General features: G+C 48.5%; 1 protein-coding gene across 1 annotated transcript in view; it reads right to left on the bottom strand.

Moving 5' to 3' along the window:
* The window catches only part of RNF25 (ring finger protein 25), a 49307-nt gene that overhangs the window by 14226 nt on the left and 13732 nt on the right, over window positions 1-21349 (bottom strand). The window contains exon 4 of the mRNA XM_040440834.1: window positions 20417-20484. Coding sequence (XP_040296768.1) covers window positions 20417-20484 — 68 coding nt within the window. The remainder of the gene's footprint in view (window positions 1-20416; window positions 20485-21349) is intronic.

Genomic DNA, 21349 nt, shown 5'->3' with positions numbered 1-21349 from the left:
GTTTCTCCAACCGTTAAAGCTAAAAAGGATAGTCAACAACAACAAAGAAAAAACTGGCTAACAACCAATGGCTTTTTTAAATGTGGTAGATGCACGAATTGTAAGATCACTAGTTTCCCCAAAAAAACAACTAGGGTGAAATCTACAACAAATTCCTTTAGTGTAGAAATACAAGAGTGCCTTACGTGCGATTCCACTGATGTCATATACCTATTGGAATGTGGATGTAGGAAACAGTACATAGGCAGGACCAAAAGGACACTCAAAAAGAGGGTAGCCGAACATGTGGCGAATATTAAAAAAGGTCTAGAAACGCATTCCCTATCGAAACATTTTAAAATTCAACACAATTGTGACCCAACTGGCCTAAAATTCACTGCCATAGAAAGGGTTTAAAAAAATGTGGAGAGGAGGGAATCACATTGCTCACATGTCACGACAGGAATCCCGCAGAATTTTTGAGTATGACACCATTATGCCGAGGGGTCTCAATGCTGAGATGGAGGTGTTCGGGTTCCTGTAAATACTTTGGGGGGGCTGTCCGGTGGGGATGAGATATCGCAGGAGGGTCAGCTATTGACACTGATTCACCTCCCCACCGGATGACTCCCTACATATACAACTATACAACCATGAATTACCCTTGCAATATATGATTTCTGATGAAGATCATTTTAAATCTTTTTATATCTTTTTTATATCTTTTTATATCTTTTTAAATCTTTTTATCCTGGTCCAATCCTTTTAGGTAGGGTCACCTGACTCTATACAATATAAAAACACAAAAACCGCAATGAAGACGCAATTCACACTGTTGCATTTTTGAAGCGTTTTCAATGCGATTTTCCTCATAATGCAGCTCTAACCCTGCAGTCCTATATCAAGAACATTTTTAAGATATTTTAATGTTGTATTTACTAAAGGGGAGTAATATTTATTATGTATCATGTTTTTAACTTGAACGTAACATTTTAATTGTTAGTAGAAATGCAGCAGTAATTAAATCCATCCCACATATTGCAACAAGCTGAACAAAGCACAATTGAGGCTGGGCTAATACCATATATAAGGAGTGAGAATCCACTCACTCGGTGGCCACTGAGGAAGGGGCGTAAGACCCTGAAACGCGTCTGGCATACAGAGTGAGCGTGGATTCAAGGAGAAAAAGGACAAAGAAACTATACTTCAGATCGAAAGCGCAAGAGATCCAGATCCAGATTTAAAATTACCGCCGCAAAGCAGTGACGTCATCTAAGCGTCTGCCCGGAACCCCAGAGCACCAGGTCACGTGGGACGCCACAGACAGCCGTGTTCGGCCACCTGGGAAATCGTGCTGCGGCTAGGCAGCAAGGAGGGGTGAGACCGGGAGACCTGAAGCGGCTGGACACTGTAAGTAATCTGGAGGCCAGTGCCTATGCGCTTTACCCGTACGCATCTCTGTACTTACTTTCAAATACCGGACATTGACATACAGTCATTTTCATTGCCTCATCCGATACACCTGTTGGGGCTATCTTCAGGACTTCTTATATTACTACCGCTATTGGTTTACTCTGTGCAGCACCGTATGATTTGGGACACTGTTCGGATGAACTGTTACACATCAAACTCTAATATATTGTACCCATAGTAGTGTCTCACCACTACACCGGCTGCACAGTTGTCAATATATTATATCTGTGGCGTTATATGTACATGCTATATAGGCTGCTATTGTAGTTATTTGATGTACGTTTTATGTGATTTTAGGGGTTTGTTTTTAGAGTATTAAACATTAAACATCAAATTATTCATCCATCTAGTGTTTCCCTGGTGTGTGTGCCCCCTCGTTCCTTCTATACGTTTTGCATTCTTTGTGGTCCTGAGGATAGGACTAGAGGGTGAGCACCTATCCATACGTGATAGGGGTGAGCCGCTGTATCCCAATTTACATTCTATGTTTCTATAGGTGTAATTTTTTTGGTAAATAAACTCCATGAATCCGTTCACAATGTCCGGCTCTTCCAGAGGTTTTTGTAAGATTATTGGGCAGTTTCTCTGCCTACAAGATATTATCAGAGATGCTTGGTTTACTTTTGCAGTTCTCAAAACTGAATTTGACTCAGCAGAGATCACAGGCCGCCTCTTCTTCACAGCAAAAATGTTATAACATGAACAAAGTTGAGAAAAATACCTTAATCCTAACTTCTACAAACCTATGAATGCAGAATCAACCGAATCAAACTAATATGAAAAGTTGTTTAAATCTTCATCTACTTGCAGATTATAAGTTATACCAGCGAGAATCAGTCTTTATGTAGAAAACTAGGATTTAAATCAAGCCTTACTGACTAGTGATTTAAATCGTGATTTAAATCAAATCCACCCTGGATCACCCTATGATACACTCAGGAAATAATCCCATCACATGTGTCTCCTCTCTTCCTATTCATTTATTATGGAGGGGGTGAAGATATCTGTTTGCATGTTCATTGTTGATTGCGTCAAAGACAATGCCAGTTTTTTGTTAATTGCGTCACAGACAATGCCATTGTGTTTGTTGAATAGGGTTAGTTTTTGTGTTTAAACTGTAAAGCTGTAAAGGATTAGCTGCTATGTCATGTCCTCAGTTCCCAACCAGGTCTACAGGGGTGGTACCCTTGTTGGAAAATGTATATATAAGTCAATGATTGTGTGTTCAATAAAGAGTTCTTGTTTTATTCTTCATCATGTTGAGGCTGGTGTTTGGGTAACTGATCGACACTGGGGATTGCTATACGCTGAAGATTTGCTATACTCCCCTGGCTATAACTACTAGCTCTTGTAAGAGCTGTTCCTGTTCCTGGTTCCTGTGGTGATTTTGGTGTAGAGCGGAGTGCTTGGATTCCTCGGGAAGCACTAGGAGTATCTATCACCCGAGGTACCCGGTCGGGGTGCCAGGAGATCCGTTACAGTGGTGGCAGCAGTGGGATTCGCAGCTCGAATGGACGCCCCGAACCGGAATATACCGAATGGCTCAGCAGTGTGAGCTACTAAAGAGGAAAACACTAAAAGATTTGCTGGAAGTTCGGGGCATAGTGGCAAGCAACAAGAACGAAGCCGCGCTAATTGCAGAACTAAGGCAGAGTGACAGAGCCAGCAGCATGGAAGGAGGGCAGCCAGAGGAAAACGAGTTCCAGAGGGAGGTGAGATGGATGATCAGTCTACTGGGGCCCAAAACATCACAGGAGGCAGTGGTACAGATCATCACTCATGCCAAAGATTCCCAGCGTGCTCAGGACTCAAGAGCAGGATCGTCGCAGGGGGATTCCCCATCTCCCTCGGGATGTACAAATGGCCGCCCAAAGAAAATGTATTATGCAGCTTTTAAAGCTTTTGTGGATGGGGAAGCAGACATTGACAATTACCTGCAAGATTTTGAAAGGCAGTGTATATTGGAGGGGCTGGAAGTGGAGAACTGGGCTGCGGTGCTCAGCAGCAAGCTCTCCAGACGGGCAGCGGAGGCCTACCGGGCTGTACCTGACGAGGATATCCACAACTATGATAAAATCATTGAAGTTCTACTAGCCCGTTTTGCAGTCACCCCGGAGGCATACCGAAGGAAGTTTCAGGCACTCAGAAAAGGAGGCCGAGATTCGTTCACAGAATGGGCATCCCGGATACGCCGGGCAGCCCAATGCTGGATGCACGGATGTCAGGCCACTTCATTAGAGGATGCCATCCAGATTATAGCACTGGAACAGTTCTATGATCATACACCAACAGAAGTCAGGGAATGGGTGCGAGACCGAAAGCCTAAGACCGTGGAGTAGGCTGCCAAGTTGGTGGATGAGCACCAGGATGGCCGACGACTGGATCCTAACGGCCCCTAAAGTCACCTACCCAGCACCAGCGGTTCCACCACCTACCAGACCTACAGCCTACGCATTGGCACCAACCCCCCAAGCCCATGGCCCAGTGATCTGTTTTTTGTGTAAGCAACTCGGACACATCAAACAACACCGCGCCAACCGGTCCCGAGAGAATTGGGACCGGCCTGCACCCCAGCATAATCGAGCCGCTGCCCATTGTTACCAACCCGAGGAATTCACGGGCTCTGGGCACCAAGAGGAACAGTGGACTACACTCCGTGAAGCGAACCCGGCACAAGCAGCCAGCGACAACAGAGAATCACCGGCAGTGGGTTACCTTAGATTGCGTCGATGTCCGGGCTATGAGAGACACTGGAGCCACCCTCACACTGATACAACCCCACATAGTGCGGGCGCAAGCCCGGATCCCAAAAGCAGTGGCTGTCAAAGTTGCAGGGGGAGCCATACACAGGCTCCCCATGGCCCGAGTCCACCTGGATTGGGGCTCGGGAAACAGGCATTTGGATGTTGGCCTTATGAAAGATCTCCATGCGGATGTATTACTAGGCAACGATGTGGGGTACATGACCTCGCAGCTCACTGACCGAGTCGTTCCCCGTGACTACCAGGGCCCAAGCTCGCAGAGAAGAACTAGCGCACTCCGAGGAACCTCAGGTAGAGCCCCCAGTCCCTTCCCCTACTCCCACCCTTTTCTGGGATACCCCTGCAGGTTTTGAACAAGAGCAAAGGGGTGACGCCACACTAGCAGGGTACTGAAGGGAAGCCGATAAACCTCAGGTTGATCAGAGTCAGGAGCGCTTTGAATGGGATAAGGGCTTGTTATACCGGGTCACAGGGGGAGCGGGGACACCCAAGTCTCTAAGCAGCAGTTGGTGGTACCCAGGAAGTTCAGGGCAGAAGTTTAGTCATGATATCCCCTTTGCCGGCCATTAGGGGTTACCAAATCCAGAGATAGGTTGACCCAAACCTTTTTCTGGCCAGGGATATCCCAAGATATCAAATTTTATTGCAGGACCTGTGACGTGTGTCAAAGGACAGGGAGGAGGGGAGATCGCCAAAGGGCCAAGCTTCACCCGTTACCCATCATTGAGGAACCCTTTCACAGAGTAGCTATGGACCTTATAGGCCCACTTAGCAAGCCCAGCACCTCCAGGAAGCGCTACATCCTCACCGTGGTAGACTATGCTACCCGGTACCCAGAGGCAGTGGCCCTGTCCAACATCGAGGCGGAGACCGTAGCTGAGGCCTTAATCAAGATTTTTACTTGGGTGGGCTTCCCCAGGGAGATCTTATCTGAACAGGGAACCCAGTTTACCGCAACTGTAACCCAGCAGTTATGGCAAAGTTGTGGTGTCAAACCCCTCTTCAGCTCTCCGTACCATCCCCAGACGAACGGACTATGTGAGCATGTCAATGGCACCCTTAAACAGATGCTTAGAATGTTCACAGCGTCCTATTCAAACTGGGAAAGGTTTCACCCTCACCTCCTGTTTGCCTACCGTGAGGTGCCTCAGACCTCTACGGGGTTCTCCCCCTTCGAACTCCTCTATGGGAGAAAAGTCCGGGGACCCTTAGACCTTATTCGAGAGCACTGGGAGGGTAATACAGGTGAGGAGGGAATCCCTGTCGTGCAGTACGTTCTGGAGTTCCGGGACCGCTTGCAGGCCTGCAAGCGGCCCAGAGCCACCAGAAGCAATGGTATGATAGGGGGGCTCGAGATAGAGTCTTGTAAATAGGGCAGTGAGTGCTGGCTCTAAAGCCCTCTAAAAAGGACAAACTTCAGGCCGCATGGCAGGGGCCTTTTAAGGTTGTGGAGAAAATCAGTGACACAACCTACATAGTCAGCAAGTGTTCAGATGAAAGGATCAGAAGAGCCCTTCATGTGAAAGTGCTGAAACCTTATTTTGAACGGACAGGAGATGTGGCAGCCGTATGGGCCTCTGCCTGTGAGGACAGCGAGGGGCTGCCCTTACCAGACGTACTAGCCCCCAGCCCCAACTCCATAGATCAGGTACAGCTGGGCGAGACGTTTACTGCACGGGAAAAGGGCGCGGCCTCCCAGCTGCTTCAGGAATACCGGGCCATGTTTTCTGTCTTACCTGGGTGCACCTCCGCTGCTGTCCACCGCGTGGAGACCCAGGGAGAGACTCCACTAAGGCAGCAGCCCTACCGTATTCCTGCGGCCGTTATAAACAATATGCGCTCCGAGCTACAGGAGATGCTCCAACTAGGGGTTATAGAACCCTCCCAGAGTCCTTGGGCCTCCCCTATGTCGACTACCGGAAGCTCAATGACCGAACCATAATGGATGCCTACCCCATGCCCAGAATAGATGAACTCTTAGATAGAATGGCTGGGGGGAATTATCTCACTACCCTGGATTTATGTAAGGGATATTGGAAGATCCCTCTGGAGCCCGCGGCCATCCCCAAGTCGGCATTCGTCGCCCCATTTGGGCTATACCAGTTCAAGGTTATGCCCTTTGGGATGAAGAATGCCCCGGCTACCTTTCAGCGGATGGCTGACCGACTCCTAGAGGGATTTCAGGACTTCGCATGTGCCTATCTGGATGACATAGCCATCTACAGCGGCACCTGGGAATCTCACCTCGAACATGTCTCCAGGGTACTAGAGAGAATTCAGGCAGCAGGGCTGTAACGGCATACAAGGGAATGCTCCAAACTCCCGAACGGAACCTCACGAATAGTTGCTAGCAGACGAATAGGAAACGCACCCAAGCGGCTTACACTCCTAGCAATCAGTCTCTAACAGCATACAGTGAATACCCCCCCCAAGAACGAGACGGGGCTCCGTGTTCAGGGTCAAGCAGTGGTCACCCAGAGCTGTGTCTTTATTGTTCTTATATAACATTGGTACACATCAGTACCACCCACAGGGTTTTGTAAAAACAACCAATAACCACGTACAATACAGTAAAACACTCCCACACAAAATCCTCCTCTCTGCCTGTGATATAATTATGGTACAATGGGTTGATGTAATTATCACAGGCAGGAGAATACACAATGTACTCTGTCCTGGAGACAACCGAGGAGTAAGTCAATTATCTCTCAGGACAAAGGGAAATCGCCAATACACATGTGGAGACAATAGGACAGACAAAAGTTAGTAAAATTCCTTTGTGAACAAAGGAAGCATGGCTGATAAGAGGGCCCATAATCCTGGGGCAAGAGGCTGGCAACCAGGCCCCTCCAAAACCCAGTGGCGAGGTTAGTTTCGCCACAAGGGCTTATGGGTGGGGCATCGGGTGGGTTCCGGCAAACAGCGGCCTGAACCTGCCAAAATAGAAGCTATTGCCAACTGGCCCCAACCGCGCACCAAAACCCAAGTGCTTGCGTTTCTAGGGACGGCAGGGTATTACCGGAAATTTGTCCCCGAGTATAGTGCCCTGGCCAAACCCCTCACTGACCTAACCAAGAAAGCACTTCCAAAGCAAGTAGTATGGTCTCCGGAGTGTGCAGAAGCATTTCAAAAACTAAAGGCCGCCCTCAGCAAGGCACCTGTGTTGGCCGCCCCAGACTATAAAACTGTTTCTTGTACACACAGATGTCTCCATGTTTGGGCTGGGAGCCGTACTAAGTCAAGTGGGGAATGATGGGATGGAGCACCCGGTGGCGTACCATAACCGCAAACTACTACCCCGGGAAGTCAGTTACGCTACCGTGGAGAAAGAATGCTTAGCCTTGGTGTGGGCCGTCAAGAAGCTCCAACCCTACCTGTATGGTCGCCCATTTACTTTAATGACTGACCATAATCCCCTAGTGTGGTTGAATCGAGTAGCCGGAGACAATCCTAGACTATTACGCTGGAGCCTGGCCCTACAACCTTACAACTTCACTATGCAGTACAGGCCTGGCAAACAGAATGGAAATGCAGACGGTTTATTGCGCCAAACAGAGATGGAACTTAGTCGCGATATTCCACCTCCTCCTCCTCCTCTAAAAGAAGATAGGGAGGATAGAGGAAGAAATCGTGCTTACTATAAATACCAAGAACAAGGTTAGTTATTAGGATGCCACTTCATCAGATATTAGTTACAATTAGTACAGTTAATATTAGTAAAATCTAATTCTGTGTGTTATACATCTTAAAGGGGTATTCTCATCTCAATGATCACTGTTTAATCTGCTAATGATACAACAGTGATAATTTTTGTAAATATAATGTATTAGCCAATTCCCTCCCTTTTTGATAAAATCCTTCCCCTCCTACCTCTGTGTTGTCATGTGTCTCCCCTAGTTACGGCCACCTCTCGCCTGCCGAATGCCGGGGCAGAGCATGCGCAGAGTAACCACATCGATCCAGTGGCTGGCCTCTCCTCTCATTCATGAACGCGCACGGCCGGCTGTTCATTTCCTTCTGCTGCTTCTGCTCTGTTTGCAGTGCAGACTTGGGAGAGAGGGAGGAGGGGCCGGAGTGGTGTCCGATTACACTCTGCTCTGCCGGGTAGTGACAGAATGTGCTCAGCTCCTCCAGCTCTCACCGAGCAGACCTCGCTATGTGCTCAGCGTCCTCCAGCTCTCACCGAGCAGACCTCGCTATGTGCTCAGCGTCCTCCAGATCTCACCGAGCAGACCTCGCTATGTGCTCAGCTCCTCCAGCTCTCACCGAGCAGACCTCGCTATGTGCTCAGCGTCCTCCAGATCTCACCGAGCAGACCTCGCTATGTGCTCAGCGTCCTCCAGATCTCACCGAGCAGACCTCGCTATGTGCTCAGCGTCCTCCAGCTCTCACCGAGCAGACCTCGCTATGTGCTCAGCGTCCTCCAGATCTCACCGAGCAGACCTCGCTATGTGCTCAGCGTCCTCCAGCTCTCACCGAGCAGACCTCGCTATGTGCTCAGCGTCCTCCAGATCTCACCGAGCAGACCTCGCTATGTGCTCAGCGTCCTCCAGATCTCACCGAGCAGACCTCGCTATGTGCTCAGCGTCCTCCAGCTCTCACCGAGCAGACCTCGCTATGTGCTCAGCGTCCTCCAGATCTCACCGAGCAGACCTCGCTATGTGCTCAGCGTCCTCCAGATCTCACCGAGCAGACCTCGCTATGTGCTCAGCTCCTCCAGCTCTCACCGAGCAGACCTCGCTATGTGCTCAGCGTCCTCCAGCTCTCACCGAGCAGACCTCGCTATGTGCTCAGCTCCTCCAGCTCTCACCGAGCAGACCTCGCTATGTGCTCAGCGTCCTCCAGCTCTCACCGAGCAGACCTCGCTATGTGCTCAGCTCCTCCAGCTCTCACCGAGCAGACCTCGCTATGTGCTCAGCGTCCTCCAGCTCTCACCGAGCAGACCTCGCTATGTGCTCAGCTCCTCCAGCTCTCACCGAGCAGACCTCGCTATGTGCTCAGCGTCCTCCAGCTCTCACACCGAGCAGACCTCGCTATGTGCTCAGCGTCCTCCAGCTCTCACCGAGCAGACCTCGCTATGTGCTCAGCGTCCTCCAGCTCTCACCGAGCAGACCTCGCTATGTGCTCAGCGTCCTCCAGCTCTCACCGAGCAGACCTCGCTATGTGCTCAGCATCCTCCAGATCTCACCGAGCAGACCTCGCTATGTGCTCAGCTCCTCCAGCTCTCACCGAGCAGACCTCGCTATGTGCTCAACATCCTCCAGATCTCACCGAGCAGACCTCGCTATGTGCTCAGCGTCCTCCAGCTCTCACCGAGCAGACTTCGCTATGTGCTCAGCGTCCTCCAGCTCTCTCACCGAGCAGACCTCGCTATGTGCTCAGCTCCTCCAGCTCTCACCGAGCAGACCTCGCTATGTGCTCAGCTCCTCCAGATCTCACCGAGCAGACCTCGCTATGTGCTCAGCGTCCTCCAGCTCTCACCGAGCAGACCTCGCTATGTGCTCAGCATCCTCCAGATCTCACCGAGCAGACCTCGCTATGTGCTCAGCTCCTCCAGCTCTCACCGAGCAGACCTCGCTATGTGCTCAACATCCTCCAGATCTCACCGAGCAGACCTCGCTATGTGCTCAGCGTCCTCCAGCTCTCACCGAGCAGACCTCGCTATGTGCTCAGCGTCCTCCAGCTCTCTCACCGAGCAGACCTCGCTATGTGCTCAGCTCCTCCAGCTCTCACCGAGCAGACCTCGCTATGTGCTCAGCGTCCTCCAGCTCTCACCGAGCAGACCTCGCTATGTGCTCAGCTCCTCCAGCTCTCACCGAGCAGACCTCGCTATGTGCTCAGCGTCCTCCAGCTCTCACCGAGCAGACCTCGCTATGTGCTCAGCTCCTCCAGCTCTCACCGAGCAGACCTCGCTATGTGCTCAGCGTCCTCCAGCTCTCACACCGAGCAGACCTCGCTATGTGCTCAGCGTCCTCCAGCTCTCACCGAGCAGACCTCGCTATGTGCTCAGCATCCTCCAGATCTCACCGAGCAGACCTCGCTATGTGCTCAGCTCCTCCAGCTCTCACCGAGCAGACCTCGCTATGTGCTCAACATCCTCCAGATCTCACCGAGCAGACCTCGCTATGTGCTCAGCGTCCTCCAGCTCTCACCGAGCAGACCTCGCTATGTGCTCAGCGTCCTCCAGCTCTCACCGAGCAGACCTCGCTATGTGCTCAGCGTCCTCCAGCTCTCTCACCGAGCAGACCTCGCTATGTGCTCAGCGTCCTCCAGCTCTCTCACCGAGCAGACCTCGCTATGTGCTCAGCTCCTCCAGCTCTCACACCGAGCAGACCTCGCTATGTGCTCAGCGTCCTCCAGCTCTCACCGAGCAGACCTCGCTATGTGCTCAGCTCCTCCAGCTCTCACCGAGCAGACCTCGCTATGTGCTCAGCGTCCTCCAGCTCTCACCGAGCAGACCTCGCTATGTGCTCAGCGTCCTCCAGCTCTCACCGAGCAGACCTCGCTATGTGCTCAGCGTCCTCCAGCTCTCACCGAGCAGACCTCGCTATGTGCTCAGCTCCTCCAGCTCTCACCGAGCAGACCTCGCTATGTGCTCAGCTCCTCCAGCTCTCACACCGAGCAGACCTCGCTATGTGCTCAGCTCCTCCAGATCTCACCGAGCAGACCTCGCTATGTGCTCAGCGTCCTCCAGCTCTCACCGAGCAGACCTCGCTATGTGCTCAGCGTCCTCCAGCTCTCACCGAGCAGACCTCGCTATGTGCTCAGCATCCTCCAGATCTCACCGAGCAGACCTCGCTATGTGCTCAGCATCCTCCAGATCTCACTGAGCAGACCTCTCTATGTGCTCAGCGTCCTGCAGCTCTCACCGAGCAGACCTCGCTATGTGCTCAGCTCCTCCAGCTCTCACACCGAGCAGACCTCGCTATGTGCTCAGCATCCTCCAGATCTCACCAAGCAGACCTCGCTATGTGCTCAGCATCCTCCAGATCTCACTGAGCAGACCTCGCTATGTGCTCAGCATCCTCCAGATCTCACTGAGCAGACCTCGCTATGTGCTCAGCGTCCTCCAGCTCTCACACCGAGCAGACCTCGCTATGTGCTCAGCTCCTCCAGCTCTCACCGAGCAGACCTCGCTATGTGCTCAGCGTCCTCCAGCTCTCACCGAGCAGACCTCGCTATGTGCTCAGCATCCTCCAGATCTCACTGAGCAGACCTCGCTATTGTGCTCTGCCCCCTTATCACTGGCACCTTGAACCTAAAGGTCACATAACAGCTGGTCCCACGTCTTCTCTGATAAGGTGCCCCTGCTTTGCGCTTCTTGACATTAGCAGGAGATCCTGACATTAGCATGGGCTGATGTCCAACTGCCCCACACAAGCTGCTAGTTGTATGAAATAGTAATGTGGCCCCAAGAGAAGTCAACAGGGCCATACTGCACCTCCACATGCCTCTGCTTTCATTGTGACATGTTCTAGGGGAGAATACTGCTGGATAGAAGTGTCCTATATTTGCACTATATGGCGGCACTTCTGTATCAAAGTGCCATATAATGGCACCATATGGCAGCACACAGAGAACAGAACTGCAAGATGGCTCCAATAGAAGTCTATGGGGCTATACACTACCTCTGCATGCCTCTAATTGCATTATGGACTGTTCTAGGAGAGAATACTTCTGAATTATGGTGCTATATAAAACCATATGGCGGCACAAAGAGTGTACTTGAGACTTTACAAAGCAAGAATTTCCCATCGCCCATTCTGCTTTCTTTACACGGATAAATGCCCCGCCATCTCTCTGTTATAAATGCCCCGCCAAATGTTATAAATGCCCCAAATGTTATAAATGCCAAATGCCCCGCCATCTCTCTGTTATAAATGCCCCGCCATCTCTCTGTTATAAATGCCCCGCCATCTCTCTGTTATAAATGCCCCGCCATCTCTCTGTTATAAATGCCAAATGCCCCGCCAAATGTTATAAATGCCCCAAATGTTATAAATGCCCCGCCATCTCTCTGTTATAATATTATTGGTGAATAATACAGATGTAGCAGAGCTGTAAGAGAAGAGATTCAGGGAAGACAGAGCAGAGCTGTATATGCAAATATACAGATAAAAGGTCTAAGGTTTATACATAGCTGTAGTAGAGCTGTATTGGAAAAAATTCTGCGTCAGTGGGGGATGGTCATGTTTTATGGGCGTCAAAAGCACAGATCATACGGCTACTGGCTGACAAGCTTTTGAACTTATGTATAGTGTGAACTACTGTGTAGCTGCACAGAATGGGTTTGTAAAACACAAGACAGGTTCTATGTGTAAAACTGTATTAGGGTCCATTCAAACGGCCGTAAGTGTTTTGCGGATCCACAAATTGCGGATCCACAAAACACAGACACCAGCAATGTGCGACCCGCAATTTGCAGACCGCACATCACAGACACTAAAATAGAAAATGCCTTTTCTGGACCGCAATTGCGGACAAGAATAGGACATGTTCTATTTTTTTCACGAACGGAATTGTGGATCCCGAAAAAACAGATCCTGAAAAAACAGATGCGGATCCTGGAAAGTGAATAGGTCCGCAAATTGCGGAACGAATGCGGACCCAAATTACGGATGTGTGAATGGACCCTTAGGCTCCATTCACACGTCCGCAAAATGGGTCCGCATCCGTTCCGCAATTTTGCGGAACGGGTGCGGACCCATTTATTCTCTATGGGGACGGAATGGATGCGGACAGCACACCGTGTGCTGTCCGCATCCGCATTTGCGGTGCGCGGCCCCGATCTTTGGGTCCGCAGCTACGCAAAAAGATAGAGCATGTCCTATTCTTGTCCGCAGCTTGCGGACAAGAATAGGCATTTCTATGGGGGTGCCGGGCTGGTGTGTTGCGGACCCGCAATTTGCGGGTCCGCAACACACCACGGACATGTGAATGCAGCCTTAGACTGCAGGACAGAACATGTTACTGTACACTGAGCTCACTTCACATGGCTCTCTGATGATTCCCCAGCAGGGGGAGGGGGCTCAGACACTGCAGGCTGCCAGACTGATGACTCATACTTTTCACATGAACTAGCACGCAGGACTCAGCTCTCAGTGTGATGTCATAAGGAGGAGTGGCCAGCCTTCACTCTAGCTGCCTAAGCCCGCCCAGCCTTATCTGCAGAAAACCAGGAAGTGGACCACAGAGTGACTGCAGGGAAGGATGAATAAGCGAGATGAGAATACCCCTTTAATTGTGATAAGTCTTGAATTTGACATTCTTAAAGGGAAAAATGCCTCCCAAGTCTGTTAATAGGAAATCTATTGGGTTGTCATCTCCCAAAAGCTCGGGCCCGAGTAGTCCCTCAGCAAAAATAGATCGATTTCTAAAAAAATCTTCCCCGCCCAAGACAAGACAGGCCCAGAAAACAGTTACCTCAGGAAACTTCTGATAAAATAGAGTTGGTGAGTGAAACTGTGGGGACTACGGGGGGGAAGTTAGGGTTAGGGATAGGATGGAATTGATTGATAATAGACTAGCTGATATATTGGCTGCGGTTCATCTATCCAACCAATCACTGAAGGAGCTTTCTTCAAAGGTGGCCTCTGTACAATCTGATATTTCCCTTATAAAAGATGAAATGAATAAGATACAAGATAAAGTTAAGGAACTGCAAGGATTTACCAAGGAAATGAAAATAGAGCTGGACGTGACCTCTGGGAAAGCCAAGACTTTGGAACATGAGAATAAATTATTAAAAGCTAAACTGGCTTCCCTGGAGGATACGTCCAGAAGATTTAATTTGAGGTTGATAGGATTTCCGGAGGGGGTTGAGGGTGATGCAGTAGAAGAGTTTGTGCAAAGCTGGTTGGTAAACAATATTGGGATAGAATCCCTTTCGCCTTCTTTTAGTGTGGAAAGGGCGCATAGGATCCCAGCTAAAAAAAAAACTCCGGGTGCCCCCCCCAAGGACAATGTTAGTTAGACTGCTGTCCCAAAAAGATAGGGATAAGATCCTGAGGGAAAAGCGGGATATTAAAGATCTATTGTTTAATGACAGCAGGATTGAGATTTATCCGTATATTTCTAAAAATACACAAGATAAACGCAGGGAATTTCGAGAGGTCAAAAAGAAGCTCGCGTCCGTAAAAATTAAATATTCCATGATGTATCCAGCAACCCTTAGACTAATATATGAAGGGAAGACCTTATTCTTCCCCAAATTGGAAGGATTAATATCATGGATGGAGCAGGAGGGTATTGCAAATTAAAATTATGGAGCGGGCGTGAAAATAGGAAGAGGCTATCAGGGAGGGATGCTACTCTCTGGTGACCAGGAAGGGGGGCTAGGGAACTCGCGCTCTCGGGGCACATCCAGGGTTGATAGGTTCTGGAGGTTTGAGCCTCCAATGGTTGACCTAGACACAGGATAGTCATAATCTAATGACAGAAAGACTTTTTGTATGGAATGTCCGTGGTTTGGCTGATAGAACTAAGAGTGATTGTTTCTGATATAATTAGTAAACACCTTCCCGCGATAGTGGGCTCAGTTGAAACGCACCTGACCCCCGAGAAAGTCTCCTGCAAGTGGGCACAAGCTGAGTATCACTCCTGTTTCTCCTCTTATTCTCAGGGGGTCAGTGTGTATATCTCTCAGGGGTGTCATTTTGGGCATATTGGGTGGGCACGGGCCCCCCTTCGCCACCCCTGGGGTCGTTTTCCCTTTTTTCTGTATATTCATAATAAAGTACAGATAACGAGGGCAGGTTTGCGTTTCTCCACTGTAAGTGGTTCCAGACAATCTGCATACTGGCGTTTGTTTACATCCCTCCCCTTTCTCTGAACGTTATTTCTCAGCCAAAGAGATGAATGCCCAATTATATTGCTGGGAGATTTTAATGACGTCATGGACCGTGGATTGGACAGGATCTCTTCGGGATGCCAGAGCAGTCCGGGAACAGGAGGAATTTCGTTATTATCCAATATATGCCAAGAAATGGCGCTAATAGATATTTGGCGACATTTGTATGGCAATATAAAAGTATACTCCTGCTATAGCCGTTCCTGTACTGCCCTATCCAGGATAGGTCCAGCCTTTACAACGGCTAATTTTATTAATAGGATTGTTCGTATGAAATATGAGCCACATACGATCTCGGACCACTCTCCAATTCTCCTAGCAATAAAAAAAACGGGAAGATGTTAGGAGATCTCGCATTTTTAGACTTAACCCTTATTGGCTTAACATAATTCAAGAGCAGGGAGAAATAAGGAGTGAGCTTGAAGAATTTTGGAAGCATAACTCTAATTCTGCTCATATACATTATATTTGGGACGCTTTAAAAGCCTTTACTCGAGGCATTCTCTACTCCAGCTAAAGCTTCCTATGCTGAAAAGGAGACTACTCTGGAACAGCGAGTCCATTCTTTGCAGGGGATAATAGCTACAACAGCGCCTACTCAAAGCTAGGGAGGAATCGCATTGTCACCTTCAAGATAAAAGCCAAAACCTGTGAGGCAGGAAAGCCAGGGAGATGACTAGCCTCCCCGATTCAAAATCGGCAAACTACCACTATAATTAAAAGTATCAGGTCTCCTAAGGGAAAGATACCTACAGATATGGCAGATATTGAACAAGAATTTGTCAGTTACTTCGCTACTTTATACAGATCGGATCTAAATGGGCGACATGTTAATCATAAACTATACCTGGATAAAATCAATCTCCCCTCGCTCTCTCAGGAAGATAGAACTGAGCTAGAGATTGGAAGAAGCGGTAACTCCTGGGGCTGACGGCCTCCCTTTTTACCTATATCGGCGGTATAGTGATGGGCTCTTACCTCACTCACTGCAGTTATTAAAGGTATCCTGGAAAGAGGGTCGTTTACCGCCATCAAGGTCTGAAGCTATTATCACCTTGGTTTAAAAAAAGGGAAAGAATAAACTGGATATGGGGTCATATAGACCCATCTTCTTACTCAACACCGATTATAAAATTGGTGCAAAAGTGCCTGCTAATAGACTCAAGAGGATAATAGCGAAGATAATCCATCCTGACCAAACGGGATTCATACCAAGGCGTTCAGCCCAGACCAATATTGGTAGAACCTTAATGAACATCCATCTGGGAGAGGACCGCTCCGTCCTGTCACTAGATGCCGCCAAGGCCTTTCACAGGGTGGAGTGGGACTTTTTATGGGAAGTTGTGTATAGGATGAATTTTGGCCCTAACTTTATTCAGTGGATTAATTTATTATATAAATCTCCTAAGGCAAGGATAAATGTGAATGGCTCCTAATCGGACCCATTTGAGCTGCAGCGGGGTACTAGACAGGGCTGTCCCTTATTTGCTATTTTCTAGAGCCCCTGGCATGTCGAGTCAGACAGGATATTCATATTCTTGGTTTTGGAGGCCAGGATTCGCAGGATAAAATCAGTCTTTATGCAGACAATGTTCTTATATATTTAAGGGACGGCTATTCAGCCCTGCCCCATGTTCTGAAGATAATAAACGAATTAGGTTTTTTCTCTGGATATGAAGTGAACTGGAAGAAATCTGCCTTATTACCGCTAAATAGGGTCCCCCAGTCACAGTGTCTAATGTTAACTGAATATCTGGGGCTTCGGATTGGTCCCTTGGGGAGAGATTATACTATATTGAATATCATTCCACTAATAGACAAAATAAAAAAGAAAGTACGTGTCTGGCAAAAGGCAGATAGGATTGCCTTATTCTCCCAACCGGCTCCTTGCCCGGTGTGGATTGAAGACGCGCATTTTAAAGTTCTGGAGAAATTGCTTAATGAACTAATCTGGGGCAGAAAAAGAGCTCGTATTAAACAGAACTATCTATGGTTAGCAGAGGAGAGCGGGGGTTCATTGGGGGCTACTACCTGGCTTCTCAAATACAATGGTATCTCTCTGCTCCCCCAACTCATCAGAGACTATAAAGGATCGCAGCGGGATATATTCAGTATTCTAGAAACTGGATATATGGGAGAAAGGGGGGAAATGTTTTACATCACACCCTATGCAGCTTGTCTGGAACTCACTTAAAGTCATTTGGGGAATCACTCATGCATCTAATTTTACCCCGTTATGGCATAATGTGCACTTCAGTGAATTTAATAAGATTGATGATATTGAATTTTGGGAAAGGAAGGGAATATTTAGGGTTGAGCAAATGATACAGAATGGTGACATCCGGACTTATATTTGGCCATAGAGATGTTAATATGTTAGAGAAGTCTAAATATCTGCAGGTTTATGTGCACTGAAGATAAAGAGGCTTTCACCATCAGATCCCATGACTTCACTCCTATCAGAATAGTTCGTCTATTTCACTCATTTATAGTAAACTGAGTGGAAATGGGTAAAATGAATACGTTTAGAAGTGAAATGGGTTCAAGAAATAGGGAATAATAAAACATTAAAATGGGATGCAATCTATAGAAACACTCGGAAGATCTCTAGATCTGGGAATCACAGGTCAATTCAGTCTAGGATTCTACACCGTTTCTATGACGCCCCTCTCTCTCTCCCGGTTCTATGATAATGTCTCAGACAGATGTCGTAGACGCCAGGCCCAACGAGCGGATGTCCTACATCTTATCTGGTTATGTCCGGTGATTCAGGGTTTCTGGACCAATGTCTTTTCTCAGCTTTGTAGTGCTCCTCACTTAGTTATGACGTAGATATAACTACTGCTGTTTTAGGTGCCCCTCTACTTGATGGGCAGGGACGAGAAATGCTTTGGATGAAGTCGCTGATGCTGGCCAGGGTTGTAATTGCCAGGAACTGGGGCTCGAATAACCCTTTGGCTGTATCTGTATGGCACCAACTGGTTGATAAAGTGCAGAAATACGAGAAACTCGCTATTCATAATAAGAGTCAGAGAATTAGATGGGATAGAACTTGGTCAGCATGGCCATAAGGTCCTGTTCACCTTGGATGTGCTCCGAGACAATGAGGGCGGGTGGTGGGGTGGGCGAGTAGGATTAAATAGGGTTTTAATGAATTTAGTATTCATGATGGATAAGCTGAGTAAATTTGTGGATATTTATTGTATTTGTGTGCCATCATGTTATCTAATTTGTTATGTTTTGGATATAAAATAAAGATAACTCAATAAAAAATAAAATAAAAAAGGAGATGGAACTTTAACCTTTGCGTTTCCCGGTCATCCCCTAGCCAACCCGTCAGGGTCTAGATGGGTATGCTTACCCATGGACTAAGGGGGAGCAGTGTGAGAAAACCCACTGGGAGGGGAGAAATATGACGGACTGAACCATCACTAGGGTTGCTGGAGAAGCCTGAGGGCCAGCCTCCTTCCTACAGACTATGGACCGAGAACTATGGAGACCCCCTCAGACCTTTTGGGGTTACAAGGAACTATGAACCCCGATTTATGTGTGTAATTTATATGCCACATATTTCCTATTGCCCATTAAAAAGGCATGGTGTGGATTCAGCAACACAAAAAGGGTTAACTCTGCACTGAGACTCCCACTGATTGTGTTAGTGATGGGATTAAGAAAGCTGATTATAATAGCAGCCGACTCCTAGATGAGTAGATCTCCCTATGATTCAGGAGATAATCCCATCACATGTGTCTCCTCTCTCCTTATTCATTCATTATGGAGCCGGGAGTTAGTTGAATAGGGTTAGTTTTTGTGTTTAAACTGTAAAGCTGTAAAGGATTGGCTGCTATGTCATGTCCTCAGTTCCCAACCAGGTCCACGGGGTGGTACCCTTGTTGGAAAATGTCTATATAAGTCAATGCTTGTGTGTTCAATAAAGAGTTCCTGTTTTACCCTTCATCATGTTGAGGCTGGTGTTTGGGTAACTGATCGACACTGGGGATTGCTATATGCTAAAAATTTGCTAATCTCCCCTGGCATTAACTACTAGCTCTTGTAAGAGCTGTTCCTGTTCCTGGCTCCTGTGGTGGTTTTGGTGTAAAGCGGAGTGCTTGGATTCCTCGGGAAGTACTAGGAGCATCTATCAACCGAGGTACCCGGTCGGGGTGCCAGGAGATCCGTTACACCCAGTATCCCGTATGGCCTCCATGGAAGGAAGGACCCCAGTATCCCGTATGGCCTCCATGGAAGGAAGGACCCCAGTATCCCGTATGGCCTCCATGGAAGGAAGGACCTCAGTATCCCGTATGGCCTCCATGGAAGGAAGGACCCCAGTATCCTGTTTGGCCTCCATGGAAGGAAGGACCCCAGTATCCTGTTTGGCCTCCATGGAAGGAGGACCCTAGTATCCTGTATGGCCTCCATGGAAGGAGGACCCCAGTATCCTGTATGGCCTCCATGGAAGGAAGGACCCCAGTATCCTGTATGGCCTCCATGGAAGGAAGGACCCCAGTATCCTGTATGGCCTCCATGGAAGGAAGGACCCCAGTATCCTGTATGGCCTCCATGGAAGGAAGGACCCCAGTATCCTGTATGGCCTCCATGGAAGGAGGACCCCAGTATCCTGCTTTAATGAGTACCAAAACCTGGAAGGTTATATGTCTGGATGGAAGAGAGAGGAGCAGGGGTGTCCAAGCCGGTTAGAATGAGGTCTGGGTTTTTGGAAACAATGAGGAGCCTTCCCCAGGGTATGTAGTCCAGGGAGTAGTCCAGGTATGGAATGAGCAAAATCTTTCAGGAGTGGAGAACTTCAATGGTCGTGACCAGCACCTTTGTGGACACATTAATGCATACATTTCTTCAAGGACTCCAAGTATATAGTATATTTTATTCAAAAGCATGTACAAAACATTATTAAAAATGGAGACATAAAACATCAAAGATAAAGTGCGGTATACACCCGAGGTGTACATGAGGGAGCTATGCCTGGTACACACGAGCGCAATCTAACACGTATGCCGATTACACACATCGACCAAAGGTCACAGACAGTCAAATAGGGGCAAATATAGATGGCGGCAAAGCATAGACAGTCAGATGGCACCGGTCACAACCACACAGCAAGATGGACACTGAAGAGGGTTGTTAGAGATGAAAAAGGGAAGCAGCAGAGGAGAGCACTGGCCGAGCCAAGGAGACAAGATGAGGGGACAACCTGGCTCCAAGAAGGAGAGGAGATCACACAGCTCACCACAGCAGCAGCGGACACCAAGCTACAACCGAGCGCTGGAGGAAGAGCTCACACTTATGGCTTCTTCATACTCCTGCTCTTCTGTGAGATAGAGAAGGACCTTACCTGTCTATCTGCTCATCGCACAGGCCACGAGCGTTGGTCACAATAATCTCAGGGGGCTCATCGGGATACTGCAACAGATGGAAAATCAGAGTGTCAGCTCCAAAGCACCACAACCTACATCAGCCCTGAGACTGTGCTGCCCACCACCACCCTTATCTGCTGGACCACCCGTCTAACTCCACAGAACAGATAAAACTCCATAAAGTCAGTAGATACAGGAAACACAGGAAGACATTATACACAGAGAGCAGAGGAAGGGGGACATAGAGAAAGAGACACTAGACACAGAGAGCAGAGGAAGGAGGACATAGAGAAAGAGACACTAGACACAAAGCGCAGAGGAAGGAGGACAGAGAAAGAGACACTAGACACACAGAGCAGAGGAAGGAGGACATAGAGAAAGTGACACTAGACACACAGAGCAGAGGAAGGAGGACATAGAGAAAGTGACACTAGACACAGAGAGCAGAGGAAGGAGGACATAGAGAAAGTGACACTAGACACAGAGCAGAGGAAGGAGGACATAGAGAAAGTGACACTAGACACAGAGCAGAGGAAGGAGGACATAGAGAAAGTGACACTAGACACAGAGCAGAGGAAGGAGGACATAGAGAAAGAGACACTAGACACAGAGAGCAGAGGAAGGAGGACATAGAGAAAGTGACACTAGACACAGAGAGCAGAGGAAGGAGGACATAGAGAAAGTGACACTAGACACAGAGAGCAGAGGAAGGAGGACATAGAGAAAGTGACACTAGACACAGAGAGCAGAGGAAGGAGGACATAGAGAAAGAGACACTAGACACAGAGAGCAGAGGAAGGAGGACATAGAGAAAGTGACACTAGACACAGAGAGCAGAGGAAGGAGGACATAGAGAAAGAGACACTAGACACACAGAGCAGAGGAAGGAGGACATAGAGAAAGTGACACTA

Source organism: Bufo bufo, chromosome 7, assembly GCF_905171765.1.
Source record: "Bufo bufo chromosome 7, aBufBuf1.1, whole genome shotgun sequence".
NCBI lineage: Eukaryota > Metazoa > Chordata > Amphibia > Anura > Bufonidae > Bufo > Bufo bufo.
This window is presented reverse-complemented; position numbering and strand designations above follow the sequence as displayed.